This window comes from Cydia strobilella, chromosome 17, assembly GCF_947568885.1.
Source record: "Cydia strobilella chromosome 17, ilCydStro3.1, whole genome shotgun sequence".
Taxonomy (NCBI): domain Eukaryota; kingdom Metazoa; phylum Arthropoda; class Insecta; order Lepidoptera; family Tortricidae; genus Cydia; species Cydia strobilella.
Genome location: NC_086057.1, coordinates 11,071,962 through 11,091,291, shown reverse-complemented (window position 1 = coordinate 11,091,291; position 19,330 = coordinate 11,071,962). Strand labels below are relative to the sequence as shown.

Sequence of the window (19,330 nt, the reverse complement as noted above, 5' to 3'; positions counted from 1 at the left end):
ACGTAAAATTAGCGTACATTTTTGTTCCATCGTAGTTGAGTTAATTAAATATCAACACAAATGTATCCTCACACTCATAATTTAAATTGAGATGAACATGAAATTGAAAGTGATTTCTTCAACAACACTGTAACGAAAATGCCTAAAAATACTTGAACTAACATACAAAAGATAATTGTCCGCTAAAAATGACAATTTGTTGCTTATGAATGGGACTATGCATGTAACACTGCTTCATATTTGCTATAAATTCTCACAGAGATCACACGTGTAAATTAATTCCACATTAAGCATAATATTTCGAGCAAGGAGTCTTAATTACAATGATTAGCGTCGTATCGCGCTATCGCCAGATGCGAACAAAGCATTACTTTAATAATCATGTTGGTTTTTTGCCGCCATAATAGCCCGCCGACGGCGAATTGAAATATAATTATGCACGTCGGTATGTGTTACGTTCGTGCGAGTAGTTATAGTGTAAAGTTGCAAGTCACAGCCATGGAGTGTTCAGTTGATTAATTACAGTATTTTCTGTGGAATTATGACATTTACGAGCTCCTGCTCTTAAGCAGGCAGCTCGTATGCGGAGGGAAGATTGGTGGAGGGCAATTAGATTTAGGCCTCGGAATTCAGTTACATCGATGGATTTGAAAGATAATGATTTTATTAGATTTCTGTGGCTAAAACTTTTTCATTGAATTAGTACATAAAGGAAAACAATATTTTTTTAAATTTGTGTCGTTATTTATAATCCATTGAATGTAAACCGGTTTCGTAAATTCTCAGAACGTTATTGCACATCAGTATATCACTCATAGGCTAACAGTCCTCTATCAATGTTTGTACAACCAGATATGTGACGTCGACTTCAATAGCTTACGAAGAGTAAATATAAATACTAACTTGTGATATTGCGCCTGAAGGAAGTTGAACTCTTCCTTAATCCGGTCGCAGGACTCCCCCACCGTGAACTTGATGGGTTGCCCGGGCTGGGGGGGACCCTGCAAAAGAACATTTTACATTACAAAAATAATTAACCCGGAATCACGGAAGGCCTTACTAAAGCTAATAGGCCTTCTTTTAATGACAACCAAGTTGACAATCACAGCCAAGTTTAAGTTAAACGCATAAGTAGACACACCAAGTCATCTCATCAATCACAGCCTCGAAAAAACATTCCTATCACGAACAAAAATTACACGCATCCCAAATTATCGTTATACAAATTATCCTTTAATGACCATAATTCGGTGTGAGCCTCGCTTTAATAAAAAAAAACATCGCTCGCCTCTTAACACAAATAAAGTAACGCGAACACGCGAGCACGTAATAAAGTAAAAACAAAATAAAAAACTAGCTCCATAATAAGAAGCACGAAAATAAAAATAAAGCGAGAGACACAACACACGGTCGCCGGGAGGCCGGGCGGGCGGCAAAAAATAAATAACCGCTGCGAGCCGACGCCGAACAAACGGACTTTAAAAATAATAAAAGGAGCGTAAATAAAAGCGTAAAAGGAACTGGCGCAGCGTGTAGACGTTGTAAATGGAGCTGCGGACAATCGGCTCTGGGAAAATGCCGGGAATTTAGTGAATGTGGCTGCGGTGAGCCCGCCTGCCCGCCAGCCGCCAGCACGCCGCACGGCCGCACCGCCTTTTCCTCCATCACTTCGTTAATGTCGTGATATTTATAATCCCCATCAATATTTTATGGGGACACTGATAATATAGCAGTCGTTTACCGTTATCAGCACTTAATGTACTCGTGACGACGGCCCCGAGCTACTTGTTTTAATTTTACGAGAACGATCTATAAAAGAAGGTGCTATTTGTTTTCATTTCACTTCGCGCGGCAATTATATTCTGTTTCTCTCGGCGTGCAATTATTTATCCATGTACACTTCTCACGATCGGAGAATAAAACAAATCGACAGTTACATTACAGACATGGCATTATAAAAGGAAAAAATAAATCCGAGTCGGTAGCGAGGCGGCGCCAGCGTTCATAGTCATAGTCATTTATTTATAATATTCTAAATATTACATATCAATTTAATTAGGCATTAGGTATTCAGTTGTTACATAATATTTAAATTAATTAAATGATCAGCTTATATAAAATATCAGGATAGGTACTTCATATCATAGCGAGTTTGACACGATATCGGAGCCGAGACATGTGACGCGAGACATTGTATTGTACGCGTTAAACCCGAGTTTCTATTAGCGTTCTAAGGTCGTGTACACACTCGATTATAATTAGAAATTCACATAACACGTGGGCCGATCGAAGGCTAGTTTATTCCAACCCAACACGTTTACCTTACCAGATTAACAAATTGATTACGGGCGTACTCGATGTTTAATTTAATTAGAAGTTCCAGGATACCCTGTGGTTGTGTACTTATCAGTAATTACAATGTTTCGTTAACATTTACGTTGTAATTTAATACTTCGGAAACAACCCTTTCGATTTATCTGTACCTCTACCATCAGTTGCCAGAGTAAATTTCACTTACTTTAAGTGAATAAACGCGCCGTACGTCACATATTTACGTCGGTTTACGTATTATGTGCCCAACTTCACTCCACTGCAAACGATGCTATCCCTTTCTAAGTTATACTAAAAAACAGAGCAAGAATTATATCGGAGTATTGTACAGCGCCTCTAGGTGTCACCTAAAGAACTAAATATCAAACGTATGAGTAAACGGTAAATTACCTATCGAAATCCTTAGCGAACTACCAGTTTTGACATTGACATATTTACTCACGTCTACGCGGTCAACGTAATTTACTTTCTTGTATATATGTATGTGTTTATTGTTAATTTAATATTAATAATATTATTTAAGCTATCATATAATGTTTATAATTCTCTGAATTCAAAATTCTGGGCTAAATCATCAGTGGCGTGCCTAGAGTTTTGGAGTAAGGCAAGCCGAAAGCGCACAGGGCATACTCATACTACTACTAGATATAATTTTACAAACATATCAGGGCCTACCGCGAACACCGAAGTTTGCAAGTTGCAGGCATTTTTCTCTGTCACACTAATTATTTACGCTTTAATTGAAGTAAAACAACAATCCCTTGTAAACGGCCGTACAGAATTTTCTCTTATGCGATTGACTTATCTGAGAATACAAAAGCCGTGTCAAAAGTTGTCTTCGTTGAGTAATACGTGGACACATCCCTTCCCTTCACAAGAAACGACTTCATCCATAGTTAATGTAGCCACTTTCATAAGTTTTACAAACAAATTAGAGGACAAATTGTAAGTACAAACGCGTAACTGAACAAGGCCACATCGACTAAATAATAATATACTTGAAGTTGATTATTAAGAGCCCGTAGTCGATTTGAAAACGCGCGAAGATACGACTTTTACACAGTAACCGAACGCCGGCCGCTGCTTGAAATAACGCGACCGCCTAAACAATATTGATACTTTCGCAACATTTTTTTTTATTTTTTTTTATTGGGAAACAAACAGCTTACAATAATACAGGATATAGATATTATGACTAATACATGAGCCAAAACAGTTTCCACTAATGGAATAAAACATAAATGCTCAAAGGGAACTAGAGTCAAAATACATTATAACATAACATTTCAATTATGCGTCACTTTATAACTTTAATTAGGTTAAAATAAAACTTTCGGTAAATTTGATATAAACGTTTATTACTCTTAACAATTTACCTATGTATTCATATAATACATACAAATTATATAGCATGATGATAATGATTTGCACTAAGGCAATATCTTATATATATATAATCATCTTACTCGCGTTATCCCAGCCTTTTTGCCACGGCTCATGGAAGTCTGCTGGGGTCCGCTTGGCAACTAATCCCAAGAATTGGCGTAGGCACTAGTTTTTACGAAAGCGACTGCGATCTGACTTTCCAACGTTCCAACCCAGAGGGGAAACTAGCCTTTTGTTGAAATTTGGTATACAGATACTTTGAATCCCGGGGAAGGACATAGAATACTTTTTATTCAAGAACTCACCCTTTAAGGGGGTGGAAATTTGTATGGGGAATCAATAAACGCTGAACCGATTAAGATGAAATGAGGTATGGACATAGTTTGAGTCCTGGGGAAGGACATAGGATAGGCTTTACCCCAGAAACGGGGGGGGGGGGGGTAATGGAAATTTGTATGGGATCCAATAAAACCGATTTGGATGGAATTTGATATTATGGAGATAGTCTTAATCGTTGGGAAGGGTGATAATAATTTTTATTTCCAAAGTCATCCTCTTCTCTTCTCCACTCTTCTAACACTCGCTCAACGTGTGGTTGGTTGTACGATGAATACTGCTCAAGACCTGGAACACCTGGAGTGCTTCTGGGTGCAAAGGGTCAGGGGTAACACTCGCTAAACGTGCCGCTGGTAGAGTATGATGGGGAAAACTCAAGACCTGGAACACCTGACGTGCTGCTGGGTGCAAAGGGTCAGGGGTAACACTCGCTCAACATGCCGCTGGTAGTGTGTAGTGTACGATGGACACAGCTCAAGACCTGGAACACCTGGAATGCTTCTGGGTGCAAAGAGTCAGGGGTAACACTCGCTCAACGTGCTGCTGGTAGTGTATGAGAGGGAAAGCTCCAGACCTGGAACACCTGGAGTGCTGCTGGGTACAAAGGGTCAGGGGTAACGGGTAACACTCGCTCAACGTGCCGCTGGTAGTGTATGATGGGGAAAGCTCCAGATCTGAAACACCTGGAGTGCTGCTGAGTGCAAAGGGTCAAGGGCAAAGGGTGGGTAACACTCGCTCAACGTGTTGTGGGTAGTGTATGACGGAGACAGCTCAAAACCTGGAACACCTGGAGTGCTGCTGGACGCATCAGATCAGGGGTAAAACTCTTTTAATCTGAAGTTGGTAGAGTATGCTGTAGGCAGGTTAAGTTCTTCAAGACCTGGAACACCTGGAGGGCTGCCAGATGAAGCAGGCACCTGACCAGAGCTACCACACGTTTAACATGCAGTAGGTACTGGGGGTTAAAAGGGGGTGGAAGTTCTGATAACAATAAATGAACCTGAGTTCCACTAAGTACAGCCAGGGTTCATCATCAGCTCTATCTTGGGTACTGCTCTCCCATTTGCTCATCAAGACGTGTCAGAAGACCAAAACAGCGTGTGCCTATATTGCACCAAACCTGAGTTCCACTAGGTACAGCCAGGGTTCAGCATCAGCTCCATCTTGGGTACTGCTCTCCTAATTGCTCATCAAGACGTGTCGGAAGACCAAAACAGCGTGTGCCTATGTTGCACCAAACCTGCGTTCCACTAGGTACAGCCAGGGTTCAGCATCAGCTCCATCTTGGGTACTGCTCTCCTAATTGCTCATCAAGACGTGTCGAATAACCAAAACAGCGTGTGCCTATGTTGCACCAAACCTGCGTTCCACTAGGTACAGCCAGGGTTCAGCATCAGCTCCATCTTGGGTACTGCTCTCCTAATTGCTCATCAAGACGTGTCAAATAACCAAAACAGCGTGTGCCTATGTTGCACGAAACCTGATTTCCACTAGGTACAGCCAGGGTTCAGCATCAGCTCCATCTTGGGTACTGCTCTCCTAATTGCTCATCAAGACGTGTCGGAAGACCAAAACAGCGTGTGCCTATGTTGCACCAAACCTGCGTTCCACTAGGTACAGCCAGGGTTCAGCATCAGCTCCATCTTGGGTACTGCTCTCCTAATTGCTCATCAAGACGTGTCGAATAACCAAAACAGCGTGTGCCTATGTTGCACGAAACCTGATTTCCACTAGGTACAGCCAGGGTTCAGCATCAGCTCCATCTTGGGTACTGCTCTCCTAATTGCTCATCAAGACGTGTCGGAAGACCAAAACAGCGTGTGCCTATGTTGCACCAAACCTGCGTTCCACTAGGTACAGCCAGGGTTCAGCATCAGCTCCATCTTGGGTACTGCTCTCCTAATTGCTCATCAAGACGTGTCGAATAACCAAAACAGCGTGTGCCTATGTTGCACGAAACCTGATTTCCACTAGGTATAGCCAGGGTTCAGCATCAGCTCCATCTTGGGTACTGCTCTCCTAATTGCTCATCAAGACGTGTCGGAAGACCAAAACAGCGTGTGCCTATGTTGCACCAAACCTGCGTTCCACTAGGTACAGCCAGGGTTCAGCATCAGCTCCATCTTGGGTACTGCTCTCCTAATTGCTCATCAAGACGTGTCGAATAACCAAAACAGCGTGTGCCTATGTTGCACTAAACCTGCGTTCCACTAGGTACAGCCAGGGTTCAGCATCAGCTCAGCTCTATGTATACTAAAACCTTCTCCAGAATGTAACAAACACTTTTCTAAAAACCGCATCAAAATCGGTTCAGCCAAATGCGAGATAATCGCGAACAAACATACATACATACATATACATACAAACATACGGGTCAAACTGAGAACCTCCTTTTTTTTAAGGCGGTTAATAAACAAGTACTTACAACCCAAGGATTAAAGTTTCTGGTCGCAGTTTACACGCACACAGTACAGCCAAACACGCAAACAAATATAACTTTTTACACGGCGAGCGACGCACACAATGATAAATAACTTCGTCGTCGTCGATGCAACGTGCGGAGCCGATCAACAAACGTCCTGCCTCTACCAGCTCCCGCGCGGGACTGAGGCCGCGGGCGCGTGTCACCGATGTTATACCAGAAAAAGGGGAAGTTTTTAAAAAATCGTCAGAAAATAAAAGTTGCAATTTAAATAAAATGAAGTACAGCAACAGTTTAAGTAAACATTGCAGATTATTTGAGTATGCAATCTACGTCGAAAATAAGTAGATTTTCGGAGAAATTGTCACTTGTTTTGAGGTCATTTCTGGAGAAAATTGAATTCGTTTAACTTTCATTTCCTCGAACTCTAAGTCATATAACAACAATGTAATCTGATAAACCTAGAGTACAGAATATGTGTAATACAAATTTACCATTTTTAGCAGTCCAAACTTTACGAAATTTACAAATAAGAGCATCAAAGTCAGTGCTTTACACGCGTTTACCTAAACGTCCATCAGAAAAAAATTCATTACTAATTTAGTAAGCCTTTTTTCAAAAAAATGATCTGATAAACCTAGAGATAAGAAGTCGTGCTAATAGAAACCAGTACTTGTTATTTCAATTAGGTAACAAAAGGTGTACAATTTCACAGAAGAAATCTATCAACTTTACATTTTTGCGACTAAAATCGTAACCGGGCTCTTAAACACGAACTATGCAGCTAACTTCATACCAAATAAAATTGCTATAGTTTGTCAAACATGAATCTAGATTCATGCTCATTTCAAACATAGACAGAGAGAATCATACTATCTTTGTCTTTCACTGGTACTAGCACCCAAAAGAAAAGGATGAGTATAGTTTTTTTGTTCTTATTTACTGCCAATTTGGTTTAACCAACTATAGTCGGTAAATAAGGCCCCATAAGCACGAGAGTTTTTTCAACGCGCGTTAAAAAAGCGTCTGAATGACAAATAGGTAACCATGTATGTATTCACACGAAGGCGGTTTTTAAGCGCGGCGCTTTTTAGGGTTCCGTAGCCAAATGGCAAAAAACGGAACCCTTATGGATTCGTCATGTCTGTCTGTCTGTCCGTCCGTATGTCACAGCCACTTTTTTCCGAAACTATAAAAACTATAATGTTAAAACTTGGTAAGTAGATGTATGTTGTGAACTGCATTAAGATTTTCACACAAAAATAGAAAAAAAAAAATATAACTCAAATTTTTTTTTCATCAAACCCATACGTGTGGGGTATCTATGGATAGGTCTTTAAAAAATGATATTGAGGTTTCTAATATCATATCTTTCTAAACTAACTCATAACTTCTAAAATAAGAGAATGATAAAACTAAAAAAAAATATATGATGTACATTACCATGCAAACTTCGACCAAAAATTGGTTTGAACGAGATCTAGTAAGTAGTTTTTTTTTAAATACGTCACAAATCGTAAACCGCAATTTACCTTTCACTCACATTTCACATAAAAAATACATTGTTTAAATTGTGTAATGTACGGAACCCTCGGTGCGCGAGTCCGACTCGCACTTGGCCGGTTTTTATCGAGCACTGTTCGATTTTCGGCGTTGAGCGTTGTCCGTAAATTGAATTGACCATACGGAACTCCGTGACCTCCGTGTATCTGTTCTCACAAGCGTTATAAAAGCGCCGGCGCTGCTGTCAGATGGCCGTCGAGTGTCAATCTTTGGTGTCAATCGTCATGGCTCTGCCGAGACGCGTTTGAATACATAACGCATATCGTACCATTCGTAACAAATAACTATGTGGGAGCTCGATCCCGAATTATTAATTCAAGAAGTCGAGTCCCGACCATTTTTACCGGAATACGCAAATAAACTACTTAAAAAATGAAGCGTGTTTTTATTACTACACTTCCACAAGGCAGGGACTGCAGGGAGTAAGCGTTCATATGAACACAAATATCACAAACGGTAAAAAAGCTCCAACGTCGGGTTTTAACGCGACGCTTTTTAAGCTCTCGTGCGAATGGGGCCTAATCTAATATGTGTTCATAACGCGAGTTTTAAATGTTATACATATATATATATGCCTATGCAACTCTTGCTAAACCATAGTGTTGTTTTGATTACACATGATTTTCTGTATCAGAAACTGTATGTGTGAACTGGGTCTAATGACAAGCAGATTAGATCCACGTAAAAGCAAACAAAAATGGTATTACTATGATAATCTAAATTATCAAATCTCATATTTATTTACATACAAGATATATACAGTGGTATGTACTACGTAAACGAAATTAATAACTAGCTTAAATCTAAAATAGGCCCTTGAGGCATTGTACCAAGGATGCTGGCGGCATTTCCCCGCTGTATCGCAATGCTGATACGTTGTGCGAGAAAGCCGCCAGCTCTTCGGTCACCAGTTAAAACTCATATAGTCTTATTTATATACTTATATATGAAGTTAGTATGAGATGTAGTTATTACTGTTAGTTGTACATACTTACCAAATATGCTACAAACCTATTAAACAAAAAATACCACTTCATTTTATTATTATTTATTACAACCTTGGAAATATTGTTGCGTTCTAGAAGGTACATAATCTACCTCTATGACTATATAACATTTTTAGAATTTCCAGAGTTGCCTGTGGCCTGTTTTATTTACAAATTGCATTGATATGTAGTTCGAAGCGGTTAAAGTACCTAAAGATTACTCAGGTTTAGGTGATTTATCAACTATACATCTAACTTTCACTACCAACATATTTTGTTCTTATTTAGTTTTTAAAAAGCACTGTATAACACTATATTCTTCAGATATCTTCCTGTTTTTATAATTTCTGAATGTGTAATGATGTTTACTGGCCAAGTCACATCCAGAATACTGCACATTCGGCCACATCAGATGATGTGGCTGTGATCATACAGTTCCATAGCTGTTACTTAAGTTTCCAAGTTTCATCAGCTACTATCATTGTTGTTATACTCCTGAAAAATAATAAGTTTATAGGTTACGAGTATTTAGGTGTAAGTTTATTGCTACCTACGTTAAGCATTATACACATTCATACTTTATACATTAGTCACTAATCATATGGTATATTTACCTTGCATTTTGAAAAGGTATCGAGACATCATAAAGACATCGATGGATAGACATGGCAGGTTGTCTGATAGGATTAGGCCTTACAATAACACTCAATCATTATATTTGTGGGGTTGTTTTCTTGGAGGAACAAAAGTTTTACTATAAGGCGTTTAATTCGACCGAACTTTACACAGTGTAGTTATTTATTTTAATATTATTTTCTAAACGGGCACTTGCCTCTTGTTTGACTGTTTGACACTCTTAGCGTACGTTCAAATACTTCTGTTTTTTCGTGTGTTTTAGGTAAGTTGTGATAAAACTACAATGATTAACTAAGCATATAAATGATAATTTAATCGGAAATGCATTTGTAACATGATATAACGGTAATAAACATCCGAATAAAAATATTTCGTTCAAATATTGTTGTTTCCAAGTTAACAGAAATGTCACATCGAAAACGCACGTATTTTTCGATGACATCTGTCACGTTTATTCGCGTAAACGGCGTAAAGTATTTACCTAGAATAATTCTGGCTCAGTTTTCTTTATATAGTTAGAAAGAGAACGTTTTAGGTGTGAAGTTAGGCATGTATCGAAAACTCACGTTAAAACGTTTGTGACTCATGGTGCCAGTTGATTTTTTTAGTTTTTTACGTGACCGGTAGAGGCACTGTACAATTACTCCATACATTTTCCTTAACTTTCTCACTTTCGACTGTCATTTACGGAACTCATGGTAGCCGTACTGGGGCCAATAAGTTACGGTTTGAATTCAATTATTTGTTTGCTGCGCGACCGCTACGCGACCGCCGCTGTTTCGCTTTCGCCCTCCACGTTGTTCGTAATACCAAGTTTTATTGCCACGATTAAAACGGAAAACATCATGCAGTAGGTAAATAAATGCGGACCGAATTAATTGTTATTTGGTTATTTAACTGGATTACTGTATAAATATAGTTTGCGGCAATTTTCACGCTTGTTAATAGGTAATTTTGATATCATGACTTGACATCCTAACAACGGTTCGATAAAACCCGCCGATATATTGATAGGTACTGAATATGAATGTTTTATAAATGATCTTTATTAGACACTTGACATCCAAACCAGAATTATAATAAAATTTAATTCTGCCGTAAAATCAAATGGACCATTATGTTATGCGAGAATTACAACCCCGCAGTTAAACTATTATTACAGCAACCCTATTTTAGTTCAATCCCAAAGTAATAGCATAAGTACTACGAGTAAGATCATTCTCAAACTTCAAACCGATCACAAAAGGAAAATAATCGACGGCAATAATAGACTGAATAAACGTTCCCCTCGGCTTATAAGAAAAAAAGATTCCCATGAATTATCACCGAAAAGGTCAAATTAAAATACAATGAACCGTTTTTGAGTGGCAGTATTGTGTAGAGCCCGGATGAAAGGCCCGCATGCAGGCCGCTCACAAAAACAAAACTAAACAGAACGCGTTTAAACGGATATAAAAAGAAAAACGTGTTCTTACTTCAAATTATTGAATACGTCTGTCTGCCCACGTCTACCTGCTGAGGACTTCTTTTATTGGGCCGGAATTCGAGTTTTATTTTAAGCGCTGCGGCCCGGGGCAGCCCTCGCGTGGTTTGGAGAAACATGACTATTCAATCACTGCTTATAAACTATACTCGTTGGTCAATTACCCGCAACTCTTTCATGTTTGTTTACCTTTTGTAGACGCACCATTTTATACGTTTAAGATCTCAGTTGTTTTATTAACAGCAGCAGCACTTTCGGGAATTCGTTCAACAAATATAAAAACAAGGTCCTATTATTTAGCCATATATCGATGAATAAATAAAGTGGATCGATGTCAACGATTTATTAGCAGCATTAGAGGTCCGCGGCCGACACAAGTTCAGCGACTCTGTAAACATCTAAACACCATTCGCACTTACAAATCAAACAAGAATACACAAATATTTGAACTCCTCACTAGTGTACTCAAGCCTTGGGCGCCGTAACGCCCTAACTCAGCTTAAATTCAAACAAAAATAAACCCTATTTAATAAGCCTTAAAGTTGGGAAAAAATTTAAAGTATGTTCAACGGCTTTTTGTAATGAAAAAATAAAATAAAAACTAGTAAACAATATGGTAGCGCTAGGATCACCAGTGATATAATTTTCTTAGAAACTTCACCGCATGCACTAGCAGGCGATTGACAACGGCCTTCTGTGAATCCACTGAAACGATTCTGTTTAGATAATGTCCAATTGTTTTCGTGTAGAAAGTGACAAATGAGTCGGCGGCGCCGCGCCAGAGCTGTCACTTGTAGAATTGTGGAAGGTATGATAATTAGTTAACTGTTCTAAATAAAACATTGGGCCAGCTTCCTCCTGAGTTGTTTTGATGGGGAATTATTTATGATTCTTAATTTTAAACGCGTGTCTTAGATTGAAATATTTTGTAAAGGCCTTTATTAGGTATTTGGCTACTTTTTAATTTCCCTTCGCATAACGTTAACTTGTAAGAAAATAAATATAACACTTTAAACTCGCGTTTTGTCCACATAATCGCGCTAGACCCGTTAATGACATTAATTAAGAAAAAAAATGACTAATTTGTTACATAATAAACTCAACTAAACTGAAGAAGAGTTAACAACTTAATTATGTATGTATCTAATATAAATATTTTATAATCCAATCAAAATCAGTGATTATTTGTCATTCTCAACTACGATGTGATGTAACCGCTACTCCTACGTAGCGGTAACGCAGCGGAATCTCGACGCTTACAAACTGTTTGCCTACTCCAAATGCCGAGTTTATTTTCACTGATAACGCTATCACCACGAATGTCAGGAATTATTTCGGACGAACGACTCAAGCTCACAAGGCACTTCACATATCAACACGATAACCCCTTTTAACGAGTTATAATATAAATGTACCAAAATAATCGTTAATGACACAGTTTCATATACATTATGCTTGTTTGCTCGCATGATATGTTTGAAGAAACTTGGATACGAAGATCCAATTTGTATGTAGGTATAGGTATGTAGCGGTAATGCCGTCAGTCAAATATTGACGCAGTGGGACGAGAGATTTCGAGAAAACAGACAAATATGTAGGCTCTTTGACAAACATCTCCTCACCTCGAGGTTCGGGCGATGACTACAAATGACGCAGCAAACACCGACGTACAGAGAAAGAGTTGGAATACACTTAAGAAATTTTGCTCCAGAAGAAACTTTTTATTGCGCCTATTACGCTAATTGTCGTAAACAATACGATGTTGAATAAGGATTGTAAATTCTTATATTGCGTGTAACGTCAATGAGCAATCCGGCTAGCGCAATCGCTAGTACAATTACAATTATCATAATCTATTATTTGATTAATTTAATTATGTTGATCTTACGTTAAGTGCTGCGGTGTAGGTTGTTAGAGATACCCGCAAATCTGAAGATCCATTACAAGCCGGTTTGCAAACATGTTCATACTTGATAAGTTAAGAGCGTCTTATCAAGTTCGTCATACATTAATACATTATCGTCACTCACCCACGTAAATACGGAACTAAACAAACATTCTTGACTGGAGGTACCTACTCAAGTGAGAGGGAATATTATGTTGTACAGATATATAATTATGTTATGGTAAATGAAAATTCCTGAAATTAAATAAGTTACAACTTTTATATTTTTGTAATATTTACGATCAACGCTTTATTATTTTTACTATGGAACCAATTCAATAAATAGAGACACTTGTTTAAGAACATGGTTGTAAATATACTTTTATTAAGTCCCTATGTTAAACGATACAACATACGCCTGCTAAATTCTACCTGCCAGAAAAGAACAATCAATCGTCTAAGCAAGCGGTTTAAATTCTCTCACTTAACTCCGTGAATAGTACATACCTACACAAACTTAGTTCAGAAATACCGCATAATGGTTCGGCATTGTCAACAATAAACTTATAACATAACCTCCGACACGGCGTGGGAACGGTCGGCAGCCGCTATTGTACCGCTCCCAAAGGAATAACGACTCATGTGAGTATGGCAGTAGCGAACGTATATAATATAACATTATCCCAGTACGGTGGACACATCACACAATATCTTCATGGAATAACGACTCATGTTACTAGAACAGCTTTTAAACACGTGACATTTTTAAAACTGGCGACGTTCATGTCACAAAACAGAAAAAGTTGTATGCGACTGGAGATACCCGTGACATACGACCTCTTCTCGTCTCAAGTGCCGTGCTCAGTACACGATCAATGATCATTCATAATAGAGATCGCGTGATGATGGCTAATTGCCTCGAACAAATAAACTGGTGACAAATCGCTAATAAATAACACTTATTTTCGCATTATGTGCAGTCAACATTATTATGCATGGAATTACGAGATTCTCGCCAGACAAAAGAAGTGACGTACTTAAACAAACATATTATTTATTCTTCTTGCCATTTTCGTGACAATCGTATTGTTTACAAATAACAATTCCCCCTAATTCATAATTAATTCAAATAATATTTACGATTGCCGCATGACATAAGGTTTTAGCACAAATTGATATTTAAATTGTGGTCTGTATACGTCGGGAATGTCTCACAGATGCACTGCGGTCTGCGGTTGGCGTCGGACTTCGGAATTGCCAAGAATAGCAAAAATCGGCCATATGCAGAAGTCTGAGGGTCCAGTTTCCTTTAGCGTTTTTTTGGTTGTGGTCGCGGAAGCAAATTAGCATAACCAAGTCAGATCGATCGTTGCTTTGAATTAAGTGTTCCATGTAGCTCAACGAGTCTGGTGTTAATTTGCTGGTTAACACGAGTCTTGCGGGCTTCGTTTGCAGCCTTAAAGGTATTGCCTTGTTTTCGGCTGTTTTAGGCCAGATTTGTATTATATTCATGATTCATGAATATAAATTTGATTTTATTATTTATTTATTACATTTATAAATGCATGTTTTGTGTAGCTGTGGCAACATAAATTTAATTTTCACTTGATAGGTGGTCTATAAAAAGAACAAAGAGCTATCTCGCTTGGCACTTTTTTTAAGGCGAAAGCGCAGACTACTTTAATAATTTAAATATGCAAGTCAAGTCTGTGATTGAAACTAGCCAATTAGTGTACCTACTTAGTCAATCTTATTCACACTCAATAAAACAATTTTACTGTGTAATGTAACACAATAATAATAAGTAGGTGCCTTCACACTCAAATAAGGCTAGGTGGCAGGTGATTTTGGTTCATTTTAGGTAATGATTATATATGTATACATATTTCTTTTTTAATGTAACGCTAATGTGAAAGTGTGATAATTTTATTTTATAATGGTTAATATTTAATTCTAAGAAGCCAAGACTGATAAGACACGTGTTTTCCGCTGATGTAAGTGTCTATAAATTGACTGACCCTAGAACCAAATGCTTGAACTTAATAACAAATGACGTGTTTATTGACATAATGACATAAATGACGGTAGAGGGACACAGGTATTTGACCTACGTGACGTACTCAAAACACGACTTAATAAACGGTTGAGGCCTAGACCTACTTGAGGTTAATTTGAGTTCAATATGTATTCCTCATACCATTGCCAATGTATAGACACTAGTCACCATCAGATATATCGGAACGGCCAAAGTGCTCAAAAATATCTAAACATGCACTTTAGCGATTTCATAATAGACGCTGTGTTCAGATATTTCCGAACACCTTGGTCACTCCGATATTGATGGCCACTTGTCCCGACGTCACTAAAGTTAGCTTTGTCAGTGGCAATTTAAAAAAACATTGACAAGTTTAAGTTTAAATTTTAAAGTTTGCTCAGTAATAGATACTAGATATATGTTGGCAACCCCAAGAGGATCATTTAAATCCTTGTAGTATGTAGGTACCTTAAGTATGTAAGCATCTCCTAGCCATCACTGCTGCCAGGTAGGTAGACTAACTACTGACAGACAGGCAATTGTAACATCCTAATTACAGTGTATAAGAGCTCCAATTATGGCTCATTAGTAACGTAACTGCCGCTTTTCTGGTGATGTCATGTGAAACTTGTCATACCAAAGAATAAAGAGGGACATTTTATGGTTTAATCAAAGATAGATATAACTCCGTAATAGATGTTTACTTGTTTACAGTCTAAGGAAAAAACGTGCCTCGAAAATCAAGAAAATTTGATTCTCGTTCAGAGGGCGCCACTGGTTTTGGCCCACTGTCGTATAGATGGCGTTGACTGTTTCGTTTGTTATTTAACAATTTTAACGCATATCAGTGAAAGAAAATGGGTCAAAATCATAAAAATAATTAATGCATTTAAAAAAAAACATTTATCTATATTTAAATACATTTTATCGTATTTTTATAAATCTTAATTTTTAGTTTTAAAGTGTGTCGACAGATGGCAGTGAATTTACTGGGGTTACAAAATTTACTATGACAGTACCGCTCTAGTATAACTCTATGGTTTAATTAATCGACGAATAGTATATTAATTATTATTATTACTAGCCTATTGTGTCCCACTGCTGGGCAAAGGCCTCCCCCCTCTTCTTCCACTCCTCCCAGTTTTGAGCTACATTTGGCCAGTCGCTCAAAAAGGAGTCCAAGTTATCCCGCCATCGCCGACGAGGTCTGCCGGATCCCCGGTTTGACTCATGGGGCACCCACTCTGTGGTTATTTTGGCCCACAAGTCATTATATTAATTAGGTACATTTTTTATTAAATGGGATGGCAAGTTCGCACGCAATTTCGATAGTAAAATAAATCTACAAGCACAAATTTGGAGACTCAGCTTTTATCAGAAATACAATATTTACTAATCAAACTATAAGGTAGGTGCATTACCTATTTTTATTTCTGATAAAATATAAGACTTGAATCAGTCATGCATCATCTCAATTCTCACTCAGCAGAATGAAGCCGCGCGGCCGTGGGTAGGTAGGTTCGATATCCGCCGAAGCAATTTCACGGATAATTGAGTGTCTGACGAGCATTGATCAGAAAGCGGCGTCTACCTGGCTACATAATAGTCTTACCAATTGAAGTCTTCAAGACTAGTGTGGATTATGCATTTACCCACCTTTATGCGTAATGTTACATTGCATAATGTAATAGCGGTAGGTACTTATGAAAGGTAAAAAAATGTATAGGTATAAGCGTCTAAAACAGTGGCGACACTTTTTTTGCAGACCTGTACGAAGGTTCATCCAAATCAAGTGCTTGGTTTGGCGTAAAATATCAAATGTAATTACGATGGTAGAGGGACGTGTAATTACTAGTTATAGTGTATAGGTAATTGCCTACACAACACGAAATTTATAATAGGCAAAATATGATCAAATGGTTTCTGCCGTTTCTGAATGAACCCGGTTCTAGCTACATACTAATAAGATGGGTATTTTAACCTCGCATTGGACGAGTATCTACATATACCTAACTGTAGAGATAATCAAAATATTTATTATTATTTATCTTATTTACTTTTATTGGCCAATAGAAGCATTTAACAAAGAACAATAATTTCTAATCGTTCGAATTAATGTACCTAGTTCTTGTAGCGAATGATGAATAGGTATTTCCCTCTACAGCAATAGGTACATTATTCGGGAAAGCTTGAATGTTCGTTGAGAACCGTTTAGTGAAATAAAATACGGCAACAATACCGGGTAGTGAGGGCGCTGGTAACGCTGGTAGAGCGACATGCCGTCTCCGCGGGGGGCGTTTTATTACACCCCAGCTTAATTCTACAGCACTGCTTTATTTTATATTTACAACTGTCTATGTTTTACTATTGTTCGCTTTTAAAATACTGGAGCGTATTCTATTTTGTTTTTTGAGGGGGCGTGACAAAATGAAACCTGCATTAATTTCTGCATGAATATTCTGCCGTAAGTATTTTGAAGAGCAAGATATGACTGTTCCCAATCTTCACAGATTGTTTTTAGGCTTATGTATGCGTAAGAAACTATAGATTAAGTAATCAACCTGAATTTTTTTTTTGCACAAAATACAAAAAAAAAGTACAAATGGCCGACTTAATTAATGCCCAAAGGCATTCTCTACCAGTCAACCATAGGGCTAAACAGATAATTTAATTTGGCACTATTACAAACAACTGAAAAATATAATAAACTACATATGCAATACACAAGTAAAAGTATTAAAATTCCTTTATACAATTAATATACTACTACATATTTCACACACTAAAAACTTTCATTAAAATGTAAAATAATGGAGCGATCACAGGTTTCCCCTTCAATTACTTGAAAGGTATTAAACTTTATAATATATACTGGCGTACCTGTATCGCCCCTTTGTCGTTAAATATCAAAGACTGAGAGAAGGGTCGGTTTAGGAACCCGTACAAAAACAAACACTATTCATTGCACACATTGTACAAAAAATATAATATAAAATAACTAGGTATTAAATGAATTTCTTTGTTGTAACTATTCAAGGTTCAAATTCACGGTTCACGGTAATGACTAAAAGAAATCATAACGATTCGCACTGTCATTTTCTACCCATAATTTTCCAATTCACAGCACTAAGCATAAAAAAGTTAACTGTGCAAATTGAGTGTTTCGCAAATTACGAGTTAAGTACTACTACTTAATACTACTACTAGTATGCACATAAAGAGCGCGAATAAGCGCATTCAGAGACATGTGGTGGCACACTTTCTCCGCTCTCTCAGTTTGGAACCATTTGTAGATAATAACAATGGTAGAAGCTGTCAGTCGACTCCAAATTCATATTTAAATAAATGGAGCAAATGAGCTTCGGGTATGACTTTAATGTTTTCGATTCTTTGCCGACGGGAATCGAATTTGGCACATCACATCAATTTGTGACACTTTATTGTTGCACAAACAAAGCACTGGCACTATTTCACATTGTAAACGAGGCACATCTGTTTTATATCCGTTGATTTGAGGGTCGGGGTTGATCTCGGGCGAAGTCTTACCGGATGCCTTGCGGCCGCCACGGCAGCTGCGGCGGCGGCGGCGTTCATCGCGCCCGCGCTTGGATACATGCTCGCGTCAAACACCAAGCATCGTCTGCACACCAACACAACACTCCACTAGCCACTAACAACACTGGAGCAATCCGCACGGTCAGTCACACGCGAAACTTTAGCGACGAGCTGTACGTCCTTCCTGCACGAGCTACGCGAGCGAACTGACGCGCGCGGGGGCCCCCCTCTACCCCCACACCGCTGCCACCCGCCGCCTCGCATACCGCTGCCATACATATTTTCTCCACTCGAATTTTTCGTCGACTATCTTCATGTTTGAGAAATACTTTGGCGAATCGGAGATATATACGCTCTAATAGATACGTATTATTCGGGGAGGGGAGTTTGGGGTGGTTATCGCGATCTGTGACTCGGCGTTATTTTGGCAAAGTAGATGCAACGTTTTAAATGCCCAGGAGGGAGCGTAATCCGACCACTGGAAATTGATATGTCTATTACAGTTTGCCGGTCTAGGCAGCTAGTGGCTCCGTAACCGTAAATAGAGGAAGATTAACTAATCATGGATCAAAGCATAATACCTAACACGCTAGAGCTGGATCCAGGACGGATATAGGTAATGTAACCATGTTTTTGTTTGCTTTATTAAGTTTAAGTGGAAAAGCCTGCTAATCGGAGTTTTGCTATTAGGTTGCCTATAAGTAGGTAAATT

The 19,330-nt window shown here is 38.4% G+C and overlaps 1 protein-coding gene across 1 annotated transcript in view; it reads right to left on the bottom strand.

Annotated features, from left to right (window-relative positions):
- The window catches only part of LOC134748715 (protein groucho-like), an 86,618-nt gene extending 67,780 nt beyond the window's left edge, over positions 1–18,838 (bottom strand). The window contains exons 1-2 of the mRNA XM_063683486.1: positions 18,610–18,838; positions 904–1,001 (exon numbers count right to left, since the gene is read on the bottom strand). Coding sequence (XP_063539556.1) covers positions 904–1,001; positions 18,610–18,678 — 167 coding nt within the window. The 5' untranslated portion in view covers positions 18,679–18,838. The remainder of the gene's footprint in view (positions 1–903; positions 1,002–18,609) is intronic.
- Positions 18,839–19,330: the final 492 nt, after the last annotated feature.